General features: G+C 36.7%; 1 protein-coding gene across 2 annotated transcripts in view; it reads left to right on the top strand.

Annotated features, from left to right (window-relative positions):
- Positions 1 to 26675, top strand: part of ck (myosin-VIIa ck) — a 399120-nt gene that overhangs the window by 263753 nt on the left and 108692 nt on the right. For both annotated transcript variants that reach the window (XM_067151286.2, XM_067151287.2), the window contains exons 8-16: positions 5525 to 5690; positions 9596 to 9726; positions 9811 to 9995; positions 11049 to 11259; positions 15993 to 16128; positions 18452 to 18696; positions 19560 to 19715; positions 21342 to 21532; positions 24371 to 24545. In XM_067151286.2, the coding sequence (XP_067007387.2) occupies positions 5525 to 5690; positions 9596 to 9726; positions 9811 to 9995; positions 11049 to 11259; positions 15993 to 16128; positions 18452 to 18696; positions 19560 to 19715; positions 21342 to 21532; positions 24371 to 24545 (1596 nt within the window). The remainder of the gene's footprint in view (positions 1 to 5524; positions 5691 to 9595; positions 9727 to 9810; positions 9996 to 11048; positions 11260 to 15992; positions 16129 to 18451; positions 18697 to 19559; positions 19716 to 21341; positions 21533 to 24370; positions 24546 to 26675) is intronic.

The raw sequence follows: 26675 nt of genomic DNA, 5'->3' as shown, positions 1-26675 counted from the left end.
ATCTAAATTTTACGGTAAAATATTATTCAAGATAAAACACTGAGAATGCATTAAAAATTCCTATACATCTTGGTTTGATATCAAAATAAAAAATGGTCTAGACCAGTTAATCAGACCAGTTGTACAAAACTGGTAATTCTAAAACTGTGGGTAGCCTACATTTTTTTTTAAATCGCATGTCTTTAGAAGTGTTCATTCACACAAAACAAGTTCATCTCCTTCAGTACCTTAATAGGGTATGGTAGTTTCCGAAGCAGGAGTGTACACAGAGTCCAACGTCGCATTTTTCACACATATATCTACCATCTTTCCTCTTTTTCTCATCAAGCTTGGTGTTTGAACACACATGGCAGTACCTGGCAGGAAATCTCTGGAGTAAACACATTATCCTGCCATTTGAACATAGAAGAACAGGTATGGCTTCTCTTTCTCATGCTTTGCACAAGTGGTTGGACAACTTTTGTACTTTCATTATAATCGGTGTCATCACTATCATCATTATTCTCGAAATCACTAAAATCGGAATATTCATCTTCCAATTCTAATGTGAATAGCACTCTTACAACCTCAGATTCAGTAAGATCGCCCGCTTTACTGGCGGTCGACATACTGTAGCTTACTCATCCCTGACGCGGGTCTCACTGCTAGCTTCCACGCCCGGCATACCGCAGAGCAGTTCGTAAAGCAGAGTGTCGTATTTATCTCAATAACTCATGAATGAATCAACAGATTGTCATTTTGTAAGCTCCTATCTACTGCAGAAAGATGCATGTATCTGCCCACGGAGTTTGAATGACTTCTTATGTCAACATTGGGAGTATTGCGTTGATAAAGTCAGAAGAATGTCACGCTCGCAATATCACGGGCGCAGCAGAGCAGCGGTCACTCTCCGTGCTCGCAATATTGCGAGCGCAGCAATGTAAAAGTTAAGTGAAGGTCATCTGAGCACAGATCCCTATCTCCTACCCACTCATTAGGATCTAGAAATTTTTCTCCAAGTTTCCTACATACCAACTCCACTGGGGATAACTCAACACATGACTCAGTAGGTAGTACCATGAAATTTCCCAAAAATACCTTACACTGTATAGACATTTTGTGAACCCAAAGTATACTTCTCTTTATGGATTTTGGGTTTCACACAATCTGTCTGAGGGACTAATATTTCACCTGCAAACTGCTCCTAAAATGTAATGGAATGAAACACTCATTGAACCAAATGATAGATGGAGATGAAGAGAGTTTTGTCTGTAAAAATAATTCTGAAACTAGGATGCCACACCACTAAAACAAAAATGATATTCTGTGCCTAATGGAATTTCAAAGCCATTCCTTGCTTTGAGCTACTCCCACACAGTCTAATGATAAGTCGATAAGTTTATAAGTATGCTGCAGCAAGTTAAGGGCATTACAGCAAATTATTCAACTTTATTAATTGTATAAAGGAGTTATAAAAGTCCAGCAGTGACATCAGAAGTGACAATTGTTGGGGTAGTAAATAATACACAGGTGCAACACCAGACCCCTCAACTCCATGGAGTTCACACTTTGGCATTGCAGGTTCTCATTCACAAATACTAGAATACTTTCCCTTAAACTGTCATAGTAATTACCTTTATTGTTTACTAGCTGTAGTACCTGGCAGTCCAAATTATTTTTAATGTGTTTTTGTCCTTGTCCTTTGTGCTTAATCTTAAAAACTTTTCATTGATGATGTCTACAAGGTAGATGAAACATGTTCCATTATTTTTTAAATGTTATTTAAATAATTAAATTTAAAAAATTTAGTATTGTAAAGGTGGAACATTTGACCATATACCTTTTAAATAATTAATATTTAATTATTAAGTAAAACCTTGTCCATGTGGAAGCTAGAATTGACTGGAAAGTATTTGATTCTTCCCAAAAAAAAAAATTATTATATTTATTTACCAGTCGCACCATACATAATGATGTTGAAGAATGTGCTGGAATGCTCTGAGCACAACACTTGAATACTGTAAAAAATAAAATTAAAATATTGTACATATGAGATGGTTCGACTTTTAGTATTGTAAAGGTGTAACATTTGACCATACCTTTTAAGTATATGTACGACAATACGGGCTTTATAATGAAATTCATTTTATGCAATGATGTATGACTTAACCACCCAGAGTGTCATAGTTCAACTCAGTGACCTCGTAAAGAATGTATTTGACATTAATATCAGTAAAATTTGTTTATTTTTATATTTCACCATCTCCCCTAGGAGTGCTAGGGTTGTTTTACCCCAACAGTAATTTTTTCAGATAGTAAGTCATACGTGTACCAATTTTACATGAGGGTTATGCTTAATGAAAAACACATACATCCGTATTTTCAGTCATTTTAAACATTTTCCTTTCCACCCCTTCTAATATCCATGCCGATAGGGGCTGAACAACGACAACCGGAGTGTCATTATTCACCTCAGCGACCTCGAAAAGTATGGACTGTACATGAATATTTGTCGTTATCTATTATTTTTTATATTTTTATAATTTACCCTCGCCCCTAGGGGTGCTAGGTGTATCTGACCCACAAAGTAATGTTTCCTATTATAGTTAAGTCATGTGTATACCAAGTTTGGTTGAGAGGTATGCTAGAACATACACACATACGTTTTTAAACTCTGTCCCTTTGGACATTTTCTTTTCTTTACCTGTTCTAACCTGCCTGCCGATTAGGACTGAACTTGACCTTAAACAGCATCCAGAGTGTCACAGTTCATCTCAGCGACCCTCAAAACTATGGATTAGACACAGATATAATACCAATATAATGGTCCGTTATTGGACATTATAAATTTTCAAGCTAACTCATTCTTGGTTGCTTGCGTTTCGCCCTCGTGTGCTAAGTTAGGCTCATCAGTTGGGACTTAGCACACCACCCAAGACGCAAGGCTAGTGCATACTGTGGAGGCCACTGCATAGGCTACTTGAAGCCACCAGCAGTGCCAATGCACTATGAGAGCTATGTCTCATTTCCAAAAAATTGATGCCTGCCTGGCCATCAGATAATTCCCTATGGGAATCAACATCTGTATTTAGACACAGATATCGGTCGTTTTCGGTTAATGTTTACATTTCAGCTCTACTTTAGAGCCTAGGGTTCTCTTACCCCAAAGGTATTTTTTCCAGACAGTAGGTCCAATTTTGGTTGAGAATTATGCTGGAATATACACATATACATCCATTAGCTCGGTCATTTTGGAAATTTTGTTTTTCACTTCTTCTCACCGCTATGCGAAAGGAGGCAGAACTTGGACTTCTAAAAATTCCGGAGCGTTATTATTCATCTCAGTGACCTCGAAAAGAATGGATTCGACACTATTTTCGATTATTTCTACATCTCACCCCCTCGTGGGTGTGCTTGGCGTTGTCATACCTCCACGCACTTTGTCTCCTGATAATAAGTCGTAAGTGACTTAAGTTTGTTTGAAATAACTCCCGTAGTCCCGAAAAGTATGGATTCAATACTTATATTTCGTCCCCTTGTCTAAGGCTTCTAGGGGTCTTTCCCCCACAGTATTTTTTTCTAGATAGTAGGTAATATTTGTACCAAGTTCAGCTGACAATTATATTGGAACGTACACACAAACATCCTTAAACTCTACCATTTGGCTATTTTCTTTTCTTCACTTCTTCTCACCCGCCTGCCAATTGGGGATCAACTTGGACTTAAACGACAACTGGAGTGTTACTATTCATTTCAGCAGCCTCGAAAACAATTTTGATGTGACCCTATTTTTGATTATTTTTATATCTCACCCTCACTTTGTCTCCTGATAATAAGTCGTAAGTGACTTAAGTTTGTTTGAAATAACTCCCGTAGTCCCGAAAAGTATGGATTCAATACTTATATTTCGTCCCCTTGTCTAAGGCTTCTAGGGGTCTTTCCCCCACAGTATTTTTTTCTAGATAGTAGGTAATATTTGTACCAAGTTCAGCTGACAATTATATTGGAACGTACACACAAACATCCTTAAACTCTACCATTTGGCTATTTTCTTTTCTTCACTTCTTCTCACCCGCCTGCCAATTGGGGATCAACTTGGACTTAAACGACAACTGGAGTGTTACTATTCATTTCAGCAGCCTCGAAAACAATTTTGATGTGACCCTATTTTTGATTATTTTTATATCTCACCCTTTCCAACACCTACCCCTAGGGGTGCTAATTTGTCATAACCCCACGCAATTTATCTCCTGATAGTAATTCATAAGTGCACCAGGTTTTTTTAATCGCTCCAGTAATCCGGAAAAGTATTATTGTTCGCTTTTAGTTACATATGTACATCATCCCTCCTATAGAAGTTCCAGGGGTGTCTTATCGTAAACAGCACTTTCTCCAGATAGTAAGTCGTATCAATTTTGGTTGAAGGGTACGGTGTAACATACATAGGCTATGGTACATCCATTATTTCGGTCATTTTTGACAACCTCTGTTTTACCCCTTCTCCTCTTTGCCAAACAGGGATGAAATAGGATTTATAAAAAGTCAGGAGTGTAATTATTAATCTCAGGGACCCCGAAATTATGGATTCGAAACTATTTTAGTTTATTTTTACTTAACACTTTCCCGCACCCCCCACCCCAAAGGAGACTGAACTTGGACTTATATTCGGAGTGAGACGAATGATCTCAGTGCCCACGAAAACTACCGATTCGACACTATTTTAGATTACTTTTATTATCACTCTCCCCTCTTCCCCACCTCGAAGGGGGATGAACTTGGACTTTTAAAAATCCAGAGTGTCACGATTCACCTCAGTGTCCATAAAAAGTATTGATTCGACACTATTTTCGAATATTTTATAATTCACCCCCTCGCCCCCCCCTCCCCTTATGGTTACATGGGCTGTCTTACCCCCACGCAGTTTGTCAAAAGAAATCTGGAGTGTCACTATTCATCTCAGCGACCCCGAAAAGGATGGATTCGACACTATTTCCTATTACTTTGATATATCACTCCCCCCTCGCCCCCACCCAAAAGGGGGCTGAATTTGGACTTGAAAAAATTCCGGAGTATCACTATTCATCTCAGCGAACCCAAAAACTATGGATTCGCAACTATTTTTGTATATTTTTATATGTCACTCCCCTCACCCCCCCTCCCCCGCCCCTAAGGGTACTTGGGGTGTCTTACCCCATGCGGTTTGTCTCCTGATACTAAGTCGTAAATGTACCAAGTTTGGTGTAAATCACTCCAGTGGTTTAGGAGGAGATGTAATACATATATACAATGACATATATATATATATATATATATATATATATATATATATATATATATATATATATATATATATATATATATATATTAATTATAGATCCATTGTAATAGCAATATCCAATTCCTGATGTTAACACCTATGTATTTACAGTGGTCCCAATGAAATACATTCACACCACCAATACAGTCTGTGCCAAGCGACAATGTTTTTTAAAAAATTCTAAAAGTAACTAACCAAAATAATAGTTTTGAATATTTTGTGTTTCAGGGAGGCAGCATTACATGTGAAGGTCGAGACGATGCTGCTGAATTTGCAGACATTCGTTCCGCCATGAAAGTATTATTGTTCACCGATCAGGAGATTTGGGAAGTTCTTAGGTTGTTGGCAGCTCTACTACATACTGGGAATGTCAAATATAAAGCAGCTGTTATTGGTAAATATTACACTGAAATTTCCAAATCCTGTAGGATATCCTTGAAGTTGAGCAACTTTGCAATTGAATGAAAGTGGAAGGAAGGGACTGTGTGATTAAGGATGCTGATGTATTAAAATCATAATCTCTGATTGGATGCAAAGTATCTTATATCCTTAACCCAGAATCATTTGCATGTATTTCTATAAATGATTAATGATTGATATCCTTAGCCAAAGTTCACTTGCTTGTATTTTTATCGGGCCATCACTCACCTGTTCATCTATTCTTTCTTTTTTTCTTTTTTTGTGATATCTGCAGCCATCTCTCTTTAGTTTTGACTCAGTTAATTTATAATTGTTAGGTTCTTCATTCTGCTGAAACTAATTTTGAGTAAATAAATTTATAAACTACCCAAAAAAAGATATAGTAAGAGAATATATCTGAAAAAGAAGTAACTTAATTCAAAATAGGATGACATGTTTTTTTCTTGAAAGAACATCATCATATTCTATTAAATCACACTGGGAAAAATTTAGAAATGAAAAACTTTCTTTTTTTAAATATTATTATTATTATTAGGCCTACAATTTGCTTTACGTCACACCTACACAGGTAGGTCTTATGGTGATGAAGGAATAGGAAAGCCCTGGTGTGAAAATGAGGAACCATGGAAAACCATCTTCAGGTTTGCCGACAGTGCGGTTCGAACCCACTATCTCCTGGATGCAAGCTCACAGCTGTGCGCCCCTAACTGCATGGCCAGCTTGCTTGGTCAATATTTATGTTCATTTCTGTTTAAATCCTTAAAAGTTTGAAATTTGGAACATGTCTTAATGAAGTCCTCACTCAAAATCACTGAAACACATGCTCCAGGCCTATGTAAATAACATACAGAAGACTCTGTTTATGTTTGTTCCAAGTGTAACCTTCATCAAGCATGCATGGACTTGGATGACTAAAAAAATTAGTTTTGGCAGACTGAAGAACCTAGCAGTTACAAATTGTTACATTTTATCTCATATATACTATGTTTGCTCTTATACACGGGTTGAATTTTTAATAGTGGCAACTAATGTTTATTTAGATACATAGCATACCTACAACGTTAGGTGTTTTACACGCCTTCAAAAAGTAATCGCCACTGTTGTGTAGAACTCGTTCCCAGTGATGTGGAAGCCATTGGATGCCGCTGAGAGTGCCTGATCTCTGGAGGTCGCAGACGGAGTGGTCGGTGGCCTAGAGAATGTCATCCACTGTGCAGAAGCAGACCCCTCGAAGTGGTGCTTTCATTTTAGGCATGAGATCGTAGTCACAGGGGCTGAGATCTGGAGAATAAGGGGGATGGTAAAGCACTTCCCAGCCCAGTGACTGAACTACTCTGTCACAGCTCCTGCTGCATACGGCCTTGCATTGTCATGCAGAATGATGGGTGGTTTATTCAGGAAGTATACTCACCTTCTTCTTAGAGCTGCTACCAGGTTTGTTTGCAAAAATGCACTGTAATACTCCGCATTAATGGTACATCCTCTGGGAACAGTATGTTTTATGATAACCCCATCCCAGTCATAGGCAATGATCAGCATGACCTTCACATTGGTTCCGATCGGCCAAACCGTTACTTTTCGTGGTGACCTGTGATGACACCATTCATTTGATTGGTGTTTCAGCTGCAGTTCATAAGCTCTGTCCCAGGTCTTGGAAATAGTGATTATCTGCCGTAAGAAGGCCTCACCTTTACGTTCATAGCACTCCAAGTGTGTATGAGCTGCATCATATCGCAGCCATTTTTGATGTTCAGTCAAATCATGTGGAACCCATTTGGAGGCAATTTTCCGCATTTTCAGCCGCTTCTTCAGGATTTGCAGCACAGTTGAAGGCGCCAGTCCTGTATTGTTGGCCAATTCACGAATTGTGGTGTTCCAATTCACCAACACTAACGTGTTCACATTCTGCACATCGTCATCACTTACTGCAGAATGACCAAGCTGTGGCATGTCTGTCACATTTTGTCATCCATCTTTGAAGGCCTTGACCCACCGTGCTACAGTACACACTCCTCTTGCAATCTTTCGTAACACTGCCTTGCACTGCAACCTCTAGTGCATTCAATTTTCAGCCAGCTCCTCTGAACTTGCTTTGAAATCATTACAGCTGTACTTCACAAGCACACACTCAAAACTGTGTTTTTGTTGTTGTCTCTGCCGTCGTGCATAGCGTGTGGAGGGCGAGTTAACTTACACTGAGGGAGGGTGGGTATCTAAGCTACCTCAGGTATACATTATATTGCCTCGCTACGTTTCATGGCATTGTTACAGCATAGTTGGCACTATTAAAAAATCAACCCATGTAATTATTTACTGCAGCAAAGTAAATTTGCAAAATATTTATATGTGATTGAAATATTCGTGAAGGTAAATAGTAAATAAAATTTAAAATTCATTTCTGCATACTTAACAATTATTTGTGGACTTTTTTTCTTTTCTCATTCTTATTTGATTGTCTGCACACTTAGAATGTCTATAAAGTTAACATTTAGAGACATTGGCACTTTATACAACACAAACATATTAAAAATATAGGTCCATGTGGCAAAAATGTAAGTCTTTCTGCAGCTCCTGGTTTTAGTCATCCAAGTTTGTGTGTTCTGTGTGTTATTTGCACAGGCCTGAAGCAACCTTCTAATTACATAGTAACCATAAGTGTGTGTGTGTGGGGGGGGGGGGGGGGGGGGGTGTCACATGTTCATTTCGATGTTCCTATCTTTCTATACATGACTTGATTATTTGCACTTGTTTGTTCTTTTCAATTATTTATAAATGATAATGTTTCCCTCTGTGGATCAGTGGGGTTGGCCTCTGGATCCGAAGATTGTGAGTTTAAACCCAGCAGAGGCAGTCTGACTTTGAAGGGCAGAAAGAGTCCACTCGATACTCCGTGTCATACGATGTAGTTATATAAAAGATCTCTGATGACACATTTGGTGTTCACTCGATGGCTTTTTTTTAGAACTCGGCCAAAGATAGCCCAAGAGAGATCCGGTTTACTCTGTCAATGGGTAGAGTAAAATGGAATGTTGAATTTGACGTACAGACGACCTAATGGCATGACATTTAAATACTTGGACATGGAAGCTTATCATCATCATCATCATCATCATCATCATCATCATCATCGACATTAAAAAAAAAGCTATTGATTTGGGGCGTCGACTTAAGAAGATCTTTTCTCCTACTTTGCACCATATGTTGTGAACCTGCGTGTATTTGGAAATGGCAGAAGTGTTAAGTGTTGAATGTGAGGAATAGAACATTAAGGATGACACAAACACCCAGTCCCCAGGCAAGGCATATTAATCATCTACAATTAAAAACCCCTGACCCAGCCAGGAATTCAACCCGGGGCCGCTGGGTGTCAGGCGGATGCGTTACCCCTTACACCGCGGGGCCAGACATGTTTTCGACTTTACATTCCACTAACTCATTTGGTAATGGTTTTTGGGAATGCCGAGGTGCCAGAACTTTCTTCCTCAGGAGTTCTTTTATGTGTCGGTAAATCTACCAACACGAGACTGATATATTTGAGCACCTTGAAAATACCACCGGACTGAATCAGGCTTGAACCTGTCAACTTGAGCTCAGAAGGCCAGTGCTCTGTCACCTCAGATATTCGCCCCAGCTATTTTTTTATTAAATATTTTTTAACTTGGCTTGGAGTAAGAGTAGGTTTTATATCCTTCATTACATCAAGTGAAACAGGGAAAATTAATAAATCAACAACTAAACAAACAACTGAATTGTTGGGTTCTGAGGAATAAATAATTAATTCCTCACAATGTCTTATACTTTCCAAACACAGCTACCCATGAGGAATTTCATCTTACAGTTAAAACCAGGGAAAATAATATGCCTGGATGTATGTTGCAGACAATTTGGATGCCACAGAAATTCCAGACCACAGCAGTGTACAGAGAGTGGCAAGCCTGCTGGGTGTTCCTAAACAACCTCTGATTGATGCTTTGACAAGAAAGACCATTTTTGCTAGTGGAGAAACAGTGGTATGTTAATCAGATTTTACAGAATTTTAATTTTTTTCCAATCTTTTTATGTAAATGAATACTGATCCCATCTTTTTCTGTTAGGTGTCAACATTATCCAGAGATCAGTCTGTAGATGTCAGAGATGCCTTTGTGAAAGGAATATATGGCCGCCTTTTTGTATTTATTGTCAACAAAATCAACAAAGCTATTTATAGGCCTAAAGGTAGTACAAGAAGTGCTATTGGAGTACTTGACATCTTTGGTTTTGAAAACTTCAACACAAACAGGTAATGAGAAAATTAAACATATCTACATTATTTGATGATGAATAATGTTATTACATTGATCACCAGTTGTAGGAATTGGGTCGGGTCATGTTGTTGAGGTGGTAAATCTGTTCCTGTAGAATATTTTCAAATCAGTATCACAACTCATGAGATTAATTTTTAAATTTCTTCTTTTTGGGTGGTTAAATTTTTTGTCATTCATTGCATAAATATTTCTAGTTAATACACAACATGGCTTGATATTGAGGTTTCTCTTTGATCATGGATATATTTTGTGTAAATAATTTCCTCATTCCCTGTTATTTAAAGAAATGCATATGCTGAAATTAGTTTAACTTCCACAGAAACAAATTTAAAAGATCAGACAACTGAATGAGCTACAGGACTTAATTTTCTATCATTCTCGCTCTTAACGTGATTAATTGGGGGTAGCAGTTTATAATGTGCCTCTCAATGAAATCAAGGATTAGCCCATTTTCAGGAATACATTTGTTGGTAAGGGATTCCATTTGATGGTATTTATATACCAGTCAGTACAAGTTTGAGAGCTCAAATTGTTGAGACTGAAATTTATATTTCCCCTTAATGCACTGCAGCACAGTTCAATATTACTTTTCCTCCTCCCTACCATAAGTGAAATTTTTCCATCTTTCAAACTGTTTTGGTAGATAAACTCCCCGGACTAGAAATTAGTCACTCACTGGAGACATCATTCTAGTAGTGTGTAACACCACCTTCAGCTTTGATAACCACCTTGATTCGGTGTGGAAGGGAGTCCAAAATTTTCTGCTGGTATGCCATATCTAGTTGTAGTCACTCGCTGATGAGGATACTGATTTCTGCATTTCACCCACTGTTCCATGTTCATACCAGGCAAATGCTGGGGCTTTACCTTCATTAAGGCCATGACCACTTCCTTCACAATATTAGTCCTTTCCCATTCTTGAGTTTCTGAAAATCTTTGATCCGTTAATGAGACATTAAATCACCTGAATAATTATAAAAATTATATCAACACTGCAATGGACCCAAATATTATTATATTTCTTCCAGCTTTGAGCAGTTCTGTATCAACTACGCTAATGAAAATCTTCAGCAGTTCTTTGTACAGCACATTTTCAAGTTGGAGCAGGAGGAGTACAACCTGGAAGGTATCAACTGGCAGCACATTGAATTTGTTGATAATCAAGATGCTCTGGATCTCATTGCCATTAAACAGCTTAACATCATGGCTTTAATTGATGAAGAGTCCAAGTTTCCTAAGGTAAAGTTTTGTGTTATTAACCTTTCTGCAAGTGATGATGATTATTATTATTGTTGTTGTTGTTGTGGTGGTGGTGGTGGTGGTTGTTGTTGTTGTTGTTGTTGTTGTTGTTGTTGTTACGGAGTTACCCGTGGAAGGCAGAGGTGAAAGAAGGTGCGGGCTGGAATGGGTCTAACTACAAGTCTTAAAGATGAATTTAAAATTTAAATAAAGGTTATATTTTCAACAGATAACAACGGTTAACAATTCTCACTAGGTGAAATAACAAAGAACAATCGGGTACAATGCAACTTTACAAATTCTGGGCTACGAACCCCAAAGTCTGAGCTCTCAGCTCACAACCACAAATACGAAAGGGTAGAAAACCCTTAATTACATGGAGCTCTTGCTCCCGCTTAGTAATGTCAAGCCTCCTAGAGGCACCTTCCAAAATACCAGAAAGAGCTGACCTGCTCTCAATTTTACAAGCCTATCAAAGGCCACAACAAACTTTACTTTTAACTGCCCTCAAGGCACACAAAAGAAACAGGAGTATTTGTACCCAACCTACAGGGCCTTCGCATGAAGAAAAAAAAAACATCAGGTTAAGTTACTAGCCCAAAGTACAGAAGGGACTGGAGGCGTGAACTTGCACTCCTAAATACACATTTTAAAACCTATGTGGCGCTAGGCCAATCCCAAGCTAGGGAGGTGACTCGTATGAGAAACTTTAATAAATTAAGGAAGAGAAGAAACGGTCACGAAAACGTAGTCACCTCAATTTCAAATAAAGGGGAGCTCGAGAGGGTAAAGCATTCTCTATCCCCGAATTAAAGTTCAAGAAAACTGAAGTTTACCAGGAAAAGGGTTTACATGTTTAATAGTTTACATATTAAAGGTCTCGAATCTTCCCCGAGAGTTAAACTGCTGAGCTAGCAAGAAATAAAGATGTTAAAAGGCCATTACCTTATTGAAGAGCTGCTGCCTGAAAAAAGAGGCACTTCCCGCCCCCTGCTACATATTCACACACTGAATTAGATGTTATACGAGTGGCCTGGAGACAAGAAAATCAGCAGTTTTATACCCTCGTGGAAAATTCGAGACCTTTCAGGAATGAGTAGACACACCCACTCAATTTTTATTGGTTGACTAAGAGTTACACATTGAATTTCAAAAAAGAAAGCTATGATTGGAGGAAAATTAATTACAGAAATTGCTGATTGGCTAAATTCAAAACAGGCGGAAGGAAAGGATTAATATTGCCAACCCACAAACCACAGAACAAAATTTAGTAAAGACAAAACTTATGATTACAACATGTCTCCAAGAAGGTTCATTCCTTTACACCAGAGTGAGTTATCATAGTTTTTGGTAGAGACATCTGTTAGAGAATGTCCACACTTCTTGATCAATGAAAAACAAAAGCAAATCAAAAACACACAGTGACATCTTCTGATAACCAGTAGAGTTGATTCCTTTTTTAAAGTTCAGAGCTTCTCCTGTAGAGGAGTTTCAATTGGCACAAGATTTAAACTTGCATCGTAGAGGTGTACCGCCCGGTACTATTATTATTATTATTATTATTATTATTATTATTATTATTATTATTATTATTATTATTATTATTATTATTATTATTATTATTCCAAATTTGGGTCACACAGGGTAGTTGTAACTTAACATGCATCATTTTATGGGCATATTCCTTTCTGAATTCTACACTGATTTAACCAAAAGAACTTTAGTAGAAATATTGATAGTTTATGAGATATAGGTATAAGTAGGAATGTGATTTTTATGGTGATTATTTTCCCCTTACTTTGGTGCTGAAAATTATGTGATTTTTCTGAATACTTCATGAAAAAACAGGCCATTTTTTAAATTAATTTGCACCCTGAAAAAATCTTTAAAGTTTAACTATAGCAGATCCAGGATATACGCAATTAGCATCACGATAGGAACCTGAGAGGCAAGCGGAGGCAGTCGCAGGTGAAATTTGTATAAAAATATGTTAAAATACATAGAAAGTTAGTGGATTTTTTTTAAAACTGTCATTGTAACTAAAACCTTTCTGTAGGTTTCAAAGAGCTAATCATAAACATTGATTTCATGTTTACCTGTTTTCATCCATTAACAGACTAAGAGTGGTTTTGAATGGTTTTGACACTTGTGCATGATAAAGATGCCCTACACTGAGCGAGTTGGCCATGTGGTTAGGGGCGCACAACTGTGAACTTGCATTCAGGAGATAGTGGGTTCAAACCTCACTGTCAGCAGCCTTGAAGATGGTTTCCAATTTTCACACCAGATAAATGCTGGGGCTGTACTTTAATTAAGACCATGGCCACTTCCTTCACACTCCTAGCCCTTTCCTACCTCATCGATGCCATAAGACCTATCTGTTCGATGAGATGTAAAGCAACTTGTAAAAAAAAAAAAAAAAAAAGTCAGTAATAACACATGACAATTATTTGTAGCCTACTGTATTAGGACATTAAGATCAGATCAGTTGTAACTTATTACAACAAATTAAACAAAAAGAAAACAAACCAGAACATCATGAACAGTGCAATCTTCAATCTGGAAAAGGTGCTTATTATGGAAATCATAATCTCTATCGACATCAGTAGGTATGTACTATGGTTTTATGTATCTGCTGGTGCAACAAAATTGGAGGTCTCATGAACACCACAACCAAAGTGTGTAAGCACATCTGTTCCTCTGTCCTTTCCCTGTTAGTTGTCTTGTTGATGAGGTAGCCTGTGTTTACAAACAGAATGATGTCAAATTATAATTATTTTTTTTTACAACTTGCTTTACGTCGCACCAACACAGATAGGTCTTATGACGACAATAGGATAGGAAAGGCCTAGGGAGTGGGAAGGAATCGGCCATGGCCTTAATTAAGGTACAGCCCCATCATTTGCCTGGTGTGAAAATGGAAAACCACAGAAAACCATCTTCAGGGCTGCCGACAGTGGGGCTCGAACCCACTATCTCCCGTATGTGATGTCAAATCTAAAATGATTGCTCTCCCAAACATAAATCAGACAGTTTTGCTTGAGCTGAGTGTATAGAACAGTACTGTTTGGAACCTGTTTCATACTTTCTTATTTGGGAGTTATTTGCTGCATTTAAAGACTGTGAGACCACTGGACTTGAGAACTTAAGTGTTACGACAATGTCACTTGTGTATTCTTATCAAGAATGTACAAATATTGTGTTCACGTACAAATTATGTAATGGTAATACTGCAACTGTTGCATGGAAAGAACTTGTTTTTGTCATACCTTCTTCACTGAGTAAGTGATAAGGTGGAATGAAGATTACAGTGCTCTGTTTTTGTTTACTTTTTTGACATAGAACATGTCTATAGTTTTGGAACTGTATTAGGGCTTGTGAGCTATACAAAAACATAAACGTTTTCAAATCTCAATAATTTCTAGACAACACATGTGATGAAAGTGTTCAGCAAAAATAAAAACACACTATTAAACAAGGAATAAAAATACACACTATTAAATAGTGTGAGTTGTTTACAGGTATTTTATAGTGTATTATTTATATTGAACTTATGTGTTCGACAGACTGAAAAGCCTTTAGGTCACAAATGCAATATTGTGCAGTGTCCAAAATTTGTGACTGCGACTCTGGCATAGCCCTGATCGATATTTTTCTTTTCTCTCTCATTTAATGTTTTTGTTATTGTAAACTTGTTGAAACCTGATGTTTTGTTGTCATTTGTATCTTTTCAAGTTACACTTTTGCAGACCGTTGTTACTTTGTTACTGAAGTACAGACAATTTGTGTATGTTCTGTGCTTACTATTGCTCTATTCAAACATTTCCTATCACAAAAATCATTGTCTAAAGTTCCCAACTTTAGGCTTGTCTAGCTCGTAAACTATTAGGATTTATACAGGGAATATGTACTTAAAATTACATACATTAGGTTACTACCACCCTGGATACATCTGCTGAAATGAAAACCCTACTCGATAGTCCATATAGCTAATTAACATGATAGTTTAATGGTGTCGGTACTGATATATACACAGGATGATTTACGTGGCACTGAAGATTAGTTTTATTAATTATATCATAATTGTCTGACGAGTCACTTTATTCCCCACTAATGACATTGGGAGCATGCATGCTCATCTAAGCTCTGTATCGATATGAATTTGTTTCCTTATGTGAATAAACTTTTTTCTGCTTTCTTCTCTTCATAACTGAAGGTTTCTTATATTGACAAAGTTTCCAATGAAATTAGTTTAAGATATGAAATTATATTTTTTAGTAATATAAATATAGTGCTTGTGCAACTAAAAAAAGGAGCAGCTTAAAACATTTAGTGATAATATAATGAAATAAACACTAGAATATATTCCACAAATTTGATATATTGACTATAATGTTCATAATTTCTTCATTAGCTGAATAAATGGTTCCTAGGGATAATAAAATAATCTTTCACAGCTTATAGACACACTTAAGTAATCAAAGTGTGTCTCGGGCCAAATATTTTACAGAAATGTACAAACCTCACAAACCTCATTAGTATTGCACTTCTAGCATTGATCATTAATCCTTCTCATGTTGAGCTTCATCTAGCCTCTTGTAGTCATAAGGTAGTTTACTGCTTAACTGTCCTATCCAAGTTGATTTATGCATATGTTAATATTTCACTTCCTGTGATAGCCATTTTTGTTTTATCTGCTAGTGTGTTATCACCTTGTACTGTTTGTTGGACAGGGCACTGACCAGACTATGCTGGCTAAGCTGCACAAGACACATGGGAACCATAGAAATTACCTGAAGCCCAAGTCAGACATCAACACATCATTTGGACTGAACCATTTTGCTGGAGTTGTGTTCTATGACACTCGAGGTGGGTAAGAAGTGGTTTTGATCATGCTCTTATGCTGAAACTTAATAAACATGTAAGAAAAAATACATTTAATTCAGTAGTTGAAGTATCAACAGTAGAAATGTAGGAGAATATACAGTAGGTGATCATTTTGGATCCAATTGTCAGTTGAGGATTGTTTCTAGTTTATAACGTGACTAGATATTTAATTTAATTCCCTACTTGTTCTTTCTAAAATGTGAGTTTTGAGATGGAGGAAGTGATGACATAAGGTTACCTTTAAACTGAACTGTTCCAAATTATGTTTCTACAATAATATTTAATATTTCCCTGCTATTATCAGCTGAAAATCTTGTATTGTCTGTGAAGTATTGAAGCTAAGTAGATATTAAAAATGATTCCTCCTATCTCTCATAATGTGTACATGAAGGGAAACGCCCTTTCATCAGATTCTCTTAACTAATTCAGATAATGTGCAAAATTTGACTAATGTGTGCTCACATAGCTACTAACGTTTTGAAAATGATAAATACTGATTTTTTTTAAATGAATCTAGTAAATGAAAATGTTTTATTCAAATTTAGCCTTTCTCTGTTTCACTGAACACGCGGTCTGGGTTGAGCACATCAGGCAGTAAAAGTGCCAGCTTTCTGAGCCCAAGTTGGTAGTTTCGGTCCCAGTTCAGTCTGATGGTATTTGAAGGTGGTCAAATATGCCAGCCTCATGACTGTAGATTTATGTGCATATAAAAAGATTCATGTGGAAGAAAGGTCCAGCACATTGGCACCTCCAAAAACTGTAAACATTTTTAGTGGTATGAGAGTTAATGTCCACCCTCCTGATTAAGTTGGAAAGAAAACATGACCTTGTCTGGGGTTGAGAAAAAATGGATGTAAAAGGACTGGCATTAATGAAGAGAGAGCATATCTATTTGAAGATGGTAGATTGCCCTTATCCTTTTCTGTTTTCATTTGTGTCCTTATCCCCTCTTTCTATTTCTTCCTCTTCTGAAGCTGACCTATCATTGTGTTGGTCCTATACATGTTCCTATCTTTCTTTATGTACAGGGTGGTCAGAAACAACGTGAATCAGGTATGAGTGTTAGAGGGTTGGTCATACTGATAAATAATTTGAAAAAAAAATGGATATCTTGCGTAGTTGTCGTTTTATCAGCTGCAGAAGTTGACCAATCAGACAGCTTTGAGGGTAAATTCAAATGGGCTTCACGAAGTGGTGTTGCTAAATCTGCACCTGACTTAAGACTGGCTTGAGAACACCAATCAAAGGAAAGAACTTTCACCAGTGAAGGGATTTTAATATGTTGTTGTCCGGGTATGCGCTACTCCATTCTTTCCTGTGGACTGGCATCAGAAGCACAGCTTGCATGAGAAGTAGGTTGAAATATAAATACCTGTAACATCTGTAAATGGTTCTAGGACTTAGTTTTCATCCTTATTTGTCCATCCATCAACCTCACTGTCACTACTATCACTGGCATCTTAACTCTTGTTATTGTCGCGGTCAACAGACTCGTCTGAACTGAATGTCACACTTTCACTTCTGCGCGTATATTTTGATGTTGATGGACACACATCTTCACAATCACTAATACTTACACTTTCGCAATCACTAGGGACATCAGATAAACTATCAGCATGCAATTCTCCAAATATTCCATCATCTTTCAAGCTGTCTTTGCTACAGCGCACCATGCTGACACCTGACAATACACGCAGTACTGAGAGTTATGAAACCACACTTCCTGTGCGGAAAGCATTGTCAAGGAAAGAATATATCTATCTAAATTACGATCAACAAAAACTTTAGTTTGTAAACCACACAAAATATTTCGATTAATAAACTACGGAGAGGATAAAATCGCACAAGAATGAAGCAATATGAGGAAACGTTAATTTACATAGCATGTCGCCCGCGCACCAGTACGAAACTATGTTAATTAACATAGCCCATCATTAATGTGTTAACACGGACCTCCGCGTTCACACAATTGTGCCATAGCAAATACACTATGGTAACACTGGCTGAAACCCATAGTGTGTTTGAGTCTAATGCTGATTTCTTGGCATAGCTCTCAAGCTGGTCTTAAACCACTTGAAGATTTAGCAACACCGCTTCGCAAAGCCCATTTGAATTTGCCCGCGAAATGATTTGAATAGCTAACTTCAGCAACTGATAAAATGACAATGCTGTGAGATATCAAATTATCAGTGTGACCAACACTCTTACAATCAATTACCTGGTTCACATTGTTTCTGACAACCTTCTGTATACATGACTTTTTAATAAGATATTTATAATGAGTACAATGGTTTGTTCCTATAAGGTTTCTTGGAGAAGAACAGAGACACCTTTAGTGCAGATCTTCTGCAGCTTATCCATATCTCTACCAATAAATTCCTCCAGCTCCTGTTTGCTGAAGATATTGGCATGGGTTCAGAGACTAGGAAGAGGGCTCCTACTCTCTCAACTCAGTTCAAGAAGTCATTGGATAGTCTGATGAAGACACTCTGCAGTTGTCAGCCATTCTTCATTCGGTGCATTAAACCTAATGAATTCAAGAAACCAATGGTAAGTTTATGTATTTCATGACTTTTAAAATAAGAGTGGTTTGCCTGGGTTGTGTTATAATTAAATGTCATAAGATGTTTTAAATGAACTTTGTTACATACAAAAATACCTACTAAGTTTGATTGCTTCATCATTTTCTTTCATAAAGATTTGTTGTTTTATCATGACCGGGTGAGTTGGCCGTGCATTTAAGATCATGCAGCTGTGAGCTTGCCACCGGGAGATAGTGGGTTCGAACCATGGGCGCCCGCAGGATCTTTTCTGTGGGGGGGGGGGGGGGGGCACATTAACAATTTTCTTGAAGATAAACACCAATATTACATCAGCAACATTAAATTGTTTACAGAAATTTCCGGTTATAACAGATGCTAGATGACTGTCACTAAGTTCAGTTTATGAAATAATCTGGTATGATATTAAACAATTGAACATCAACCTTTTTAGAATTACAGGGTAATCCCCCCCCCCCCCTCCCCCACCTCCTGTGGGCGCCCATAGTTCGAACCCCACTGTTGGCAGCGCTGAAGATGGTTTTCTGTGGTTTCCCATTTTCACACCAGGCAAATGCTGGGGACTGTACCTTAATTAAGGCCATGGCTGCTCCCTTCCCACTCCTAAGCCTATCCCATCCCATCGTCACCGTAAGACCTGTCTGTGTCGGTGCGACGTAAAACAAATTGTAAAAGAAAACAGAAGTTTTATCATGACTTACATATCTTGTGACCTCTTCCAGCTACCCTGTGTAATTAATAAGACCATTTGTGGGTAGAACAGTAGGAGGATACAATAACTACAAGTGTAACACAAGAAGTTCATGAAATTTGTTTTTTGTTTTGTTTTGATACTACTTTATGTAATTTCAGATGTTTGACAGAGGATTATGCTGTCGGCAACTTCGATACTCAGGAATGATGGAAACCATTCGTATTAGACGGGCTGGCTACCCTATACGCCATAGCTTTAAGGCATTTGTGGACAGGTACAGGTTCCTCATATCTGGTGTCCCACCTGCACATAAGGTAAGTTTTCTTCAGTATGCATTGGCTATACATTAAAGTATGATTCCTTCAGTATGCATTAACTAGATATTTAATTTAAAAATATGATCTCTCATAGAACCTAGCTTTCCTTCTTCATACATGATTGAATTAATGAGAGTTTTGACTCATTGGATAAAGCAGCAGTATTCCATTCAAAGAATCCTGGTGAATTATAGTACACCTGAAATATGTACTATATCTTTGAATTTGAAACTCCATTCATTTGGAAAAACTGATAACCAATTAGCAGAGATGAACACTTCTCAGACAAGTTAAGATCACCATTTCTGGCAATTTTGAGTGTGGATCCCCTGAAAAGGAAATAAAAAAGAAAAAGTACCTTATTTAACTTCATTTAATGAAAAGGGAACTTAGAAACATTTCTAGACCATTTTAATAATATCTCTCAAACCTGAAATATTACGTAAACTCTAAGCCACAAGATAAAAAGGTATAGGATTCAAATAATGTGTTGCAGCCTCCATTTCAGAAACTGAAAGTAAAAATTAAAAAAATTCTATGTCTATAAAATATTCCATTCAAAGAACAAGTGATGAATGATAGAATTTGAGTTTTGACATAATTATCTCCCAGTATATGAATGTTTGTTATGAAAGTTCATTGATGAAAGATGTCATGTTAATCTTTAATTATGTCATTGTTTTATGACTGAAAATATTCATATGTAAGAAAAAAAGCAATTTAAATCATTTTCAGAATAACATATGATGAAATTTTTAACTCGAAGATTTTCATTACTGAAAATATCTTCATAAATCTGGAATAATTGAACTTTTGAATCAAGTGATAAATTCCTTTATTCTTCATCTTTTTAAAAATTTGAAGTAGTCCTTGCATGGAAATGCACTCATGAACAAATAAATTTTAAATATTGTATTAGTTCTGAATTCTGTTTATTCAAATGACTTCTCTTGTAATTGCAATGGGTGATAGTTTTTATAGATTGAGATATTTTAGAAGTTGATGCTTTAGGTGACATCATCATCATCATCATCATCATCATCGGTTTTCCCTTCCAGCGAGCCGGGTAGGGTGTTTGAAAACGAGCGTCTTCCAAAGTTGACTGTTCAAAAAGATTTTGTTGTCCATGACAGATTCCCAATTCCATCCTCTTCTCTCCATGTCTTCCCTCAGTTGGTCAATCCATCTTCTTCTTGGTCTTCCAGCTGGTCTTCTACCTGTTATTCTCTTTTCCAAATAAGCACATGGTAACCTTGTGCTGTTCATTCGTTTAACATGCCCAAACCATTTAAGTCTATATGACCTAAGCCTTTCCTCCATCAATTCATTTAGACCTAGGTTAGATCGGATCTAATCATTTTTCACATGATCAAGTAATGTCTTTTGGAGGGCAGTTCTAAGAAATTCAATTTCACAGGCTAGAATCCTACTACAATCCTTTGATGTTAGTGTGCAGGTTCCAAAGAATATGTTGACATATCATCAAAAAACATTACTCTCTGTTTGAAACAATGATCAGTTATCTCATGAAGGAATTGATCATAGTATTATTTTATATATATATATTCCTTGATGTTGACATTTCCCCAAGCTCTGTCATTATGAATAAATTTATATTTTCAGACTGAATGCCGCTCAGCAACAGCTAAGATCTGTCAAGCTGTGCTAGGAAACTCAGACTACCAGTTAGGACATACCAAGGTTTTCCTCAAAGATGCACATGACCTTTTCCTTGAACAAGAAAGAGACCGTGTCCTTACTAGGAAGATCTTGATTCTTCAGCGCTCAATCCGTGGTTGGGTCTACAGAAGACGGTAAGGTTATTATTATTTTTTATTCCAACAAAAAGCCCATTTTACAAATAATTATTATTAAGTTTTAGGTGATGCAGAACAATAACTCTTCATTAACTATTAACATAATTACAGTAATGTATATAAAATGAAAACAATATACATAACATGGGACAAAAATTATTTCAAACAGAAGGAGGAAGAGGACTTTAGTTCCCCAGTCTTTGAGTACGTTCAAGTGTGCCATTCACTTCACAGCTGGTGTTTACATGCTTCCGACTGAAGAGTGCTCTTGACCTTGTACCGGATAGATAGCGGAAGTACACATTCCACAGTAATTCCACACAAGTCAGTTAGGCTAGAGATAATCTTGTACAGATGTCTTGGATGCTTCTCCTTATTTCCAGAGAATAAAGGCAGAAGGAATGTGCTCATTTGGATTTGAGTTATGTGATAGAACAACTCCCAAGATTTTGTACAACAGACGAGAGGTTCAGGGTACAGTCATTTAATGAATATTCATACTGAAGTGGTTCTCATGTCTGAGAGAAGGTTATACAAGTGCATTTGTCAACATTCAGCTTCATACAATTGAAAATACATCAGGTCTCAATTGTTTTTAAACAGTTTTGTAGTATTACTCAGTCATTGTACAATTCTATTTTTTGAAAGATCTCCATATCATCTGCAAACAGCTGAACTTCTGTTACGATGATTGTGATGATGCCATTCATGAAGATATTAAAAAGTTGTGGTTCTAAGTGCGAGACCTGTGGCACTTCGGAATTGACTAAGAAGTTGTAAGAAAGTTAGTCGAAGAATTTTACAATTAATTTCCTATTTGACAATTAGCTACTAAACAACTCCAGGATACCATAAATTTCTAGTTTTGCCACAAGTATGGTTGATTCACCTTATCAAATGCTTTAGTCAGATCTAGATATACGGTACTGCATCATGTCGCTTATGATCTCTGAATGCATCAAAGATTCTGTTTTGTATTATCAGGTTGATAGCAGTTCATATTCCAGGAGAGAATCTTTGCTGCATTGGGGAGATGACACCTTTACACAGTGGATTCATCTTAAATAATACTAGTATTTCAAATACTTCAGATAAGATTGTTTCATGAGAGAATGATAGTTTTTAGCAACTTCTTTAGAACCAGCTTTATGTATGGGCACAGAATAACCTAATCTTCAACACTTCTGCAAAAACCCTCTATATGAAGTGATTTATTAGTTCTTGAAAAGGGTTGCATAACAGTACCTCACAATGTTTAAGAATGTATGGTGGAATTAGGTTGGGCTCACAGCTCTAAGAGATGTCAAGCTTGTTCAGAGCTTTCATTACTTCCTTGGTGGTGACAGAGCAAAGATGTACTGGATAAAACCATCCATTAAGCAGCATATGCTTACAGTATGTACCATAAAATCCATGGACAAACCTTTAAAGAAGCACAACACTATAGATCTCAATGGACATAAGCCATCAAGAGAATCATGACAGATCACAGCCATCTCATGATTTAGCTTATAGTGGACTTTGGAACAAAAACTCAATATAATACATTGACTAATATACATGTGATGCATTAATACTCTGGAACAGAAAGTAGTACATTATAAGTCCCAGGCTAGCAGATTGAGTTTCTTGAGCATGCAGTGGAGGTTGCAAGGGGTGCATAGCCTGTGCAAATGGACAGATCACAAAACAAGAGTGGAGGCTGCAAGGGGTGCATAGCCTGTGCAAATGGACAGATGATAAAACAAGCCTGCACTTTACCAAGTTACAACTCCAACAGTTGAGTAGCTGGCTAACAATATTGCAAAAAAGCGCTTAAAAAGTAGTGTACTCACCTGTGTCATGCAAGGAAATGTTGGAACCGCTTTTCCTCATTTTCCAAGCAATTCTGGCATCAGTTAATGAAATTGTCCGTAACTCTTCTTAATGCCCATGGGGAAATTGAATTTATTTCATGATAGATGATTGATGACGTTGAGATCTTCTTCTATTAACACTGTGCAACGTCCTCTTTGCTTCTTATCTCAAACACTCCTTGTTTCCTGAAATTGTACAACTTAGTACAACTTAGAGCTCAATCATCAGGGAGTTTTTCTTGAAATAATCATCTGTTAGCATGAGTTGGCTGTGTATGCACATACAGATCAAACGGACACTTGTTGTGGAATAATAATAATAATAATAATAATAATAATAATAATAATAATAATAATAATAATAATTTTATTGGTTTTACATCACACTAACTATTTTTTACAGTTTCTGGAGATACAGAGATACCAGAATTTTGTCCTGCAGGAGTTTGTGTATGTGCTAGTAAATCTACTGGTATGAGGCTGAAGAATTTGAGAACCTTCAAATATCATTGGAGTGAGCCAGGATCAAAACTGTCAAGCTGGGCCCAGAAGGCCAGCACTCTGTCTAAGCTACTCAGCCCAGCAGGAATAGAATACTTAGGTCAATTATTAGCTATAGCTTTCTTAGCACGCTATTGTTACCATTTGGTTTCAGCAGTATTTAGCTCAGACTGAGAACACACTCAATACACTCACAGGTGGACTGAATAAATTATGTGCATGGGAAACTCATATTCTCCTCACTTAGTATAGTATCGTACTTTATATAGCATTTTGATTTTCTTTTCCATTTTCTGTTCTTCTCACTATATTCTCAATCTCTGTAATAATGGAAAATTCAGTCAGTAATCACACAGTTCAGATCTTTAAATTGTTAGCAAGAAACTGTTGTCGTAATTATTAAAATTGTTTTATGTGAAAGTTTCAGTAAAACTGTTCGACCCAGAAGCATAGTAAATGTAATATTTCTGCTCAACAGGTTCCTTAGGATGAAGGCTGCAGCAATGATCATTCAGAAATATTGGCAAGGATACGCTCAACGTAAACGATACCAACGAATGAGGGTTGGTTACATGAGACTCCAGGCTCTCATTAGAGCTAGAGTCCTGTCGCATCGTTTCAGGCATCTAAGGGGTCACATTGTAGGCTTACAGGTAATTCACCATGATGTAATCTACTTCAGTTTAAAGAAACCTAATAAAATACACAGTGGGCATTTCAGTGGGCTTAGCAGACTGATATGTATTAGCAACTTCGAGCTCAGTGAGGAAAGCAACAGGAAACTACCTCACTCCTCATTTCACTAGTATGCCTCTTCAGTGACACCTAGGCTATCTATGACAGCTGTTGGTGGAGCTGTAAAGAATCAAACCAGCCTTCAGGCTGATTACCCAACAACAGCAATAAAATACATTCTATTTACCATATGTGTGTAATAACAATATGCATTTTCCATACATGTATGCTCAAAATTACAAGTGCATGCAAAATAATAAATTAACAAGATCCACTGAGAAGCAGACCCTGCACCACTGCGGGGTACACGAGAAGATGATGAAGATGATTAACTGGGCTTTTTTAAGAAATTAATAAACAACTTGTAGAATTAAGATTAAAGTACCGATATTACAGTATTTTGAATATAATGGTCCAAAAACAAATTGAAAATTTCTCATTATATGCTCCATTGTACATTAAAATATTATATGTTCTCTGGCTTGCAGCAGTAAAATTTTTGCTAAAGGTCACTTGAACGAAGATATTCAATAGAGAAAAAAATTATCTTTAATACTAGCATCCATCACATAGTAAAAATTATGAATTGCCAGTAACTATAAAAGTCTACTATAGTCTTTCATGGTAAACAAGTTACCTTGTAATTCTGTAAGTTCATGTTAGTCTTCTTCTGGCTCACTTTGACTATTTTACATCACAGTATATTGGTGTGTTCGTAAGTATATGTTCAAGACATTTATTTATTTTTTCTAGATTTTTCACTAAACTTCTCCTTTCATTCTTCACATTTCATAGTTATAATTTGATGTCATTTCTGTACAACACTTTTTTTCTTTCAGTTCTTGTCATGTCAGCTATATCTGTTTCAATGTCTTTTCATCACAATTCACTCTAGACATAGAATTTTAAAAACAACTTTTAATCCTGATAATTTTGTGAAAAGTTGTAATTATGTGTAGATATGAAGAAGCATTTTAATAATGTGTTAGCTTCCTAATTCATGCTGTAACTGGACATGTAATTGACCTGACACTTTACTTCCGCTCCTTCAACAGTGTAATTAAAGCTGAGAGGGATTTTCCTCTGGATGAGACTTGCAACTTTGACGAGGTTTTTTCCAGTTGTTTACAATCTTGCAATTTATTTATTACTCTATACAATACATCATAATCATCCGCAAAGGTCGTATGTGATTCCAGTTCTTTACTCATATATATGAAACCATAAAAGTCCAATACAGTAAAACCTCGTTAAGGCGTTTCTGCAGGGGACAAGGAAAAAGAACATGTTAAGCAAGAAAACTTGCTACTGAATACACCAATAAAAACTATCCAATAGGGATATGGAAGCACTAGATATGATCTTTTTCTGACATGAGGACATTTTACATCATGTATTTGTGGGTTCAGTGAAAATTATATCTACCATTTCTAAACATGAGACAGGAGTAGTAAAAGGTGTGAAAAACATGAGACAGCAAATGAGTCACCTATTTGCAAAACTGACCATCTCCAAATGGTTAAATTTTTCAGGAGACCAAAGAAACATATAAAATCTAAATAAAGAGATTTAGAATTATTTGTATTTGCTTAATTGCTTATAAGTAGCATTATAATGAATGTTACAGGATGCCAATGTTTTATTCGTATAATTATTTGAAATATATAAAGTTCAAATTTGGAGATGGCCGGGTATGCACCAAACTAAAGAAACTGAAGAAATGAAAATGTACAACAAATGCTTTATGTAAAAGTTAACTTAAAAAAATCAATGCAGTATAAAAGGTCAATGTATTTACACAAAATGAACCAGAATTAAACATTAAAAATTTAAACATTAAAAAACATTAAACATTAATGCCATTGTCTACACTGTGGTCACACAAATCTCCCTCATCTTCTAGGTTGTTTTGTGGAAGGTTATTATTATCAGTGAGTTCTTTGTAAAATTTAAGCACTTCAACATTTCTCCACTGAGTCCCAAAATGTTTAGTCAATAGAGATTCAACATCTTTTGCCTTTAAATCGTGTACTATTTTACCAGCATGT

The sequence above is a fragment of the Anabrus simplex genome, chromosome 7 (assembly GCF_040414725.1).
Source record: "Anabrus simplex isolate iqAnaSimp1 chromosome 7, ASM4041472v1, whole genome shotgun sequence".
NCBI classification, from domain to species: Eukaryota; Metazoa; Arthropoda; class Insecta; order Orthoptera; family Tettigoniidae; genus Anabrus; species Anabrus simplex.
This window is presented reverse-complemented; position numbering and strand designations above follow the sequence as displayed.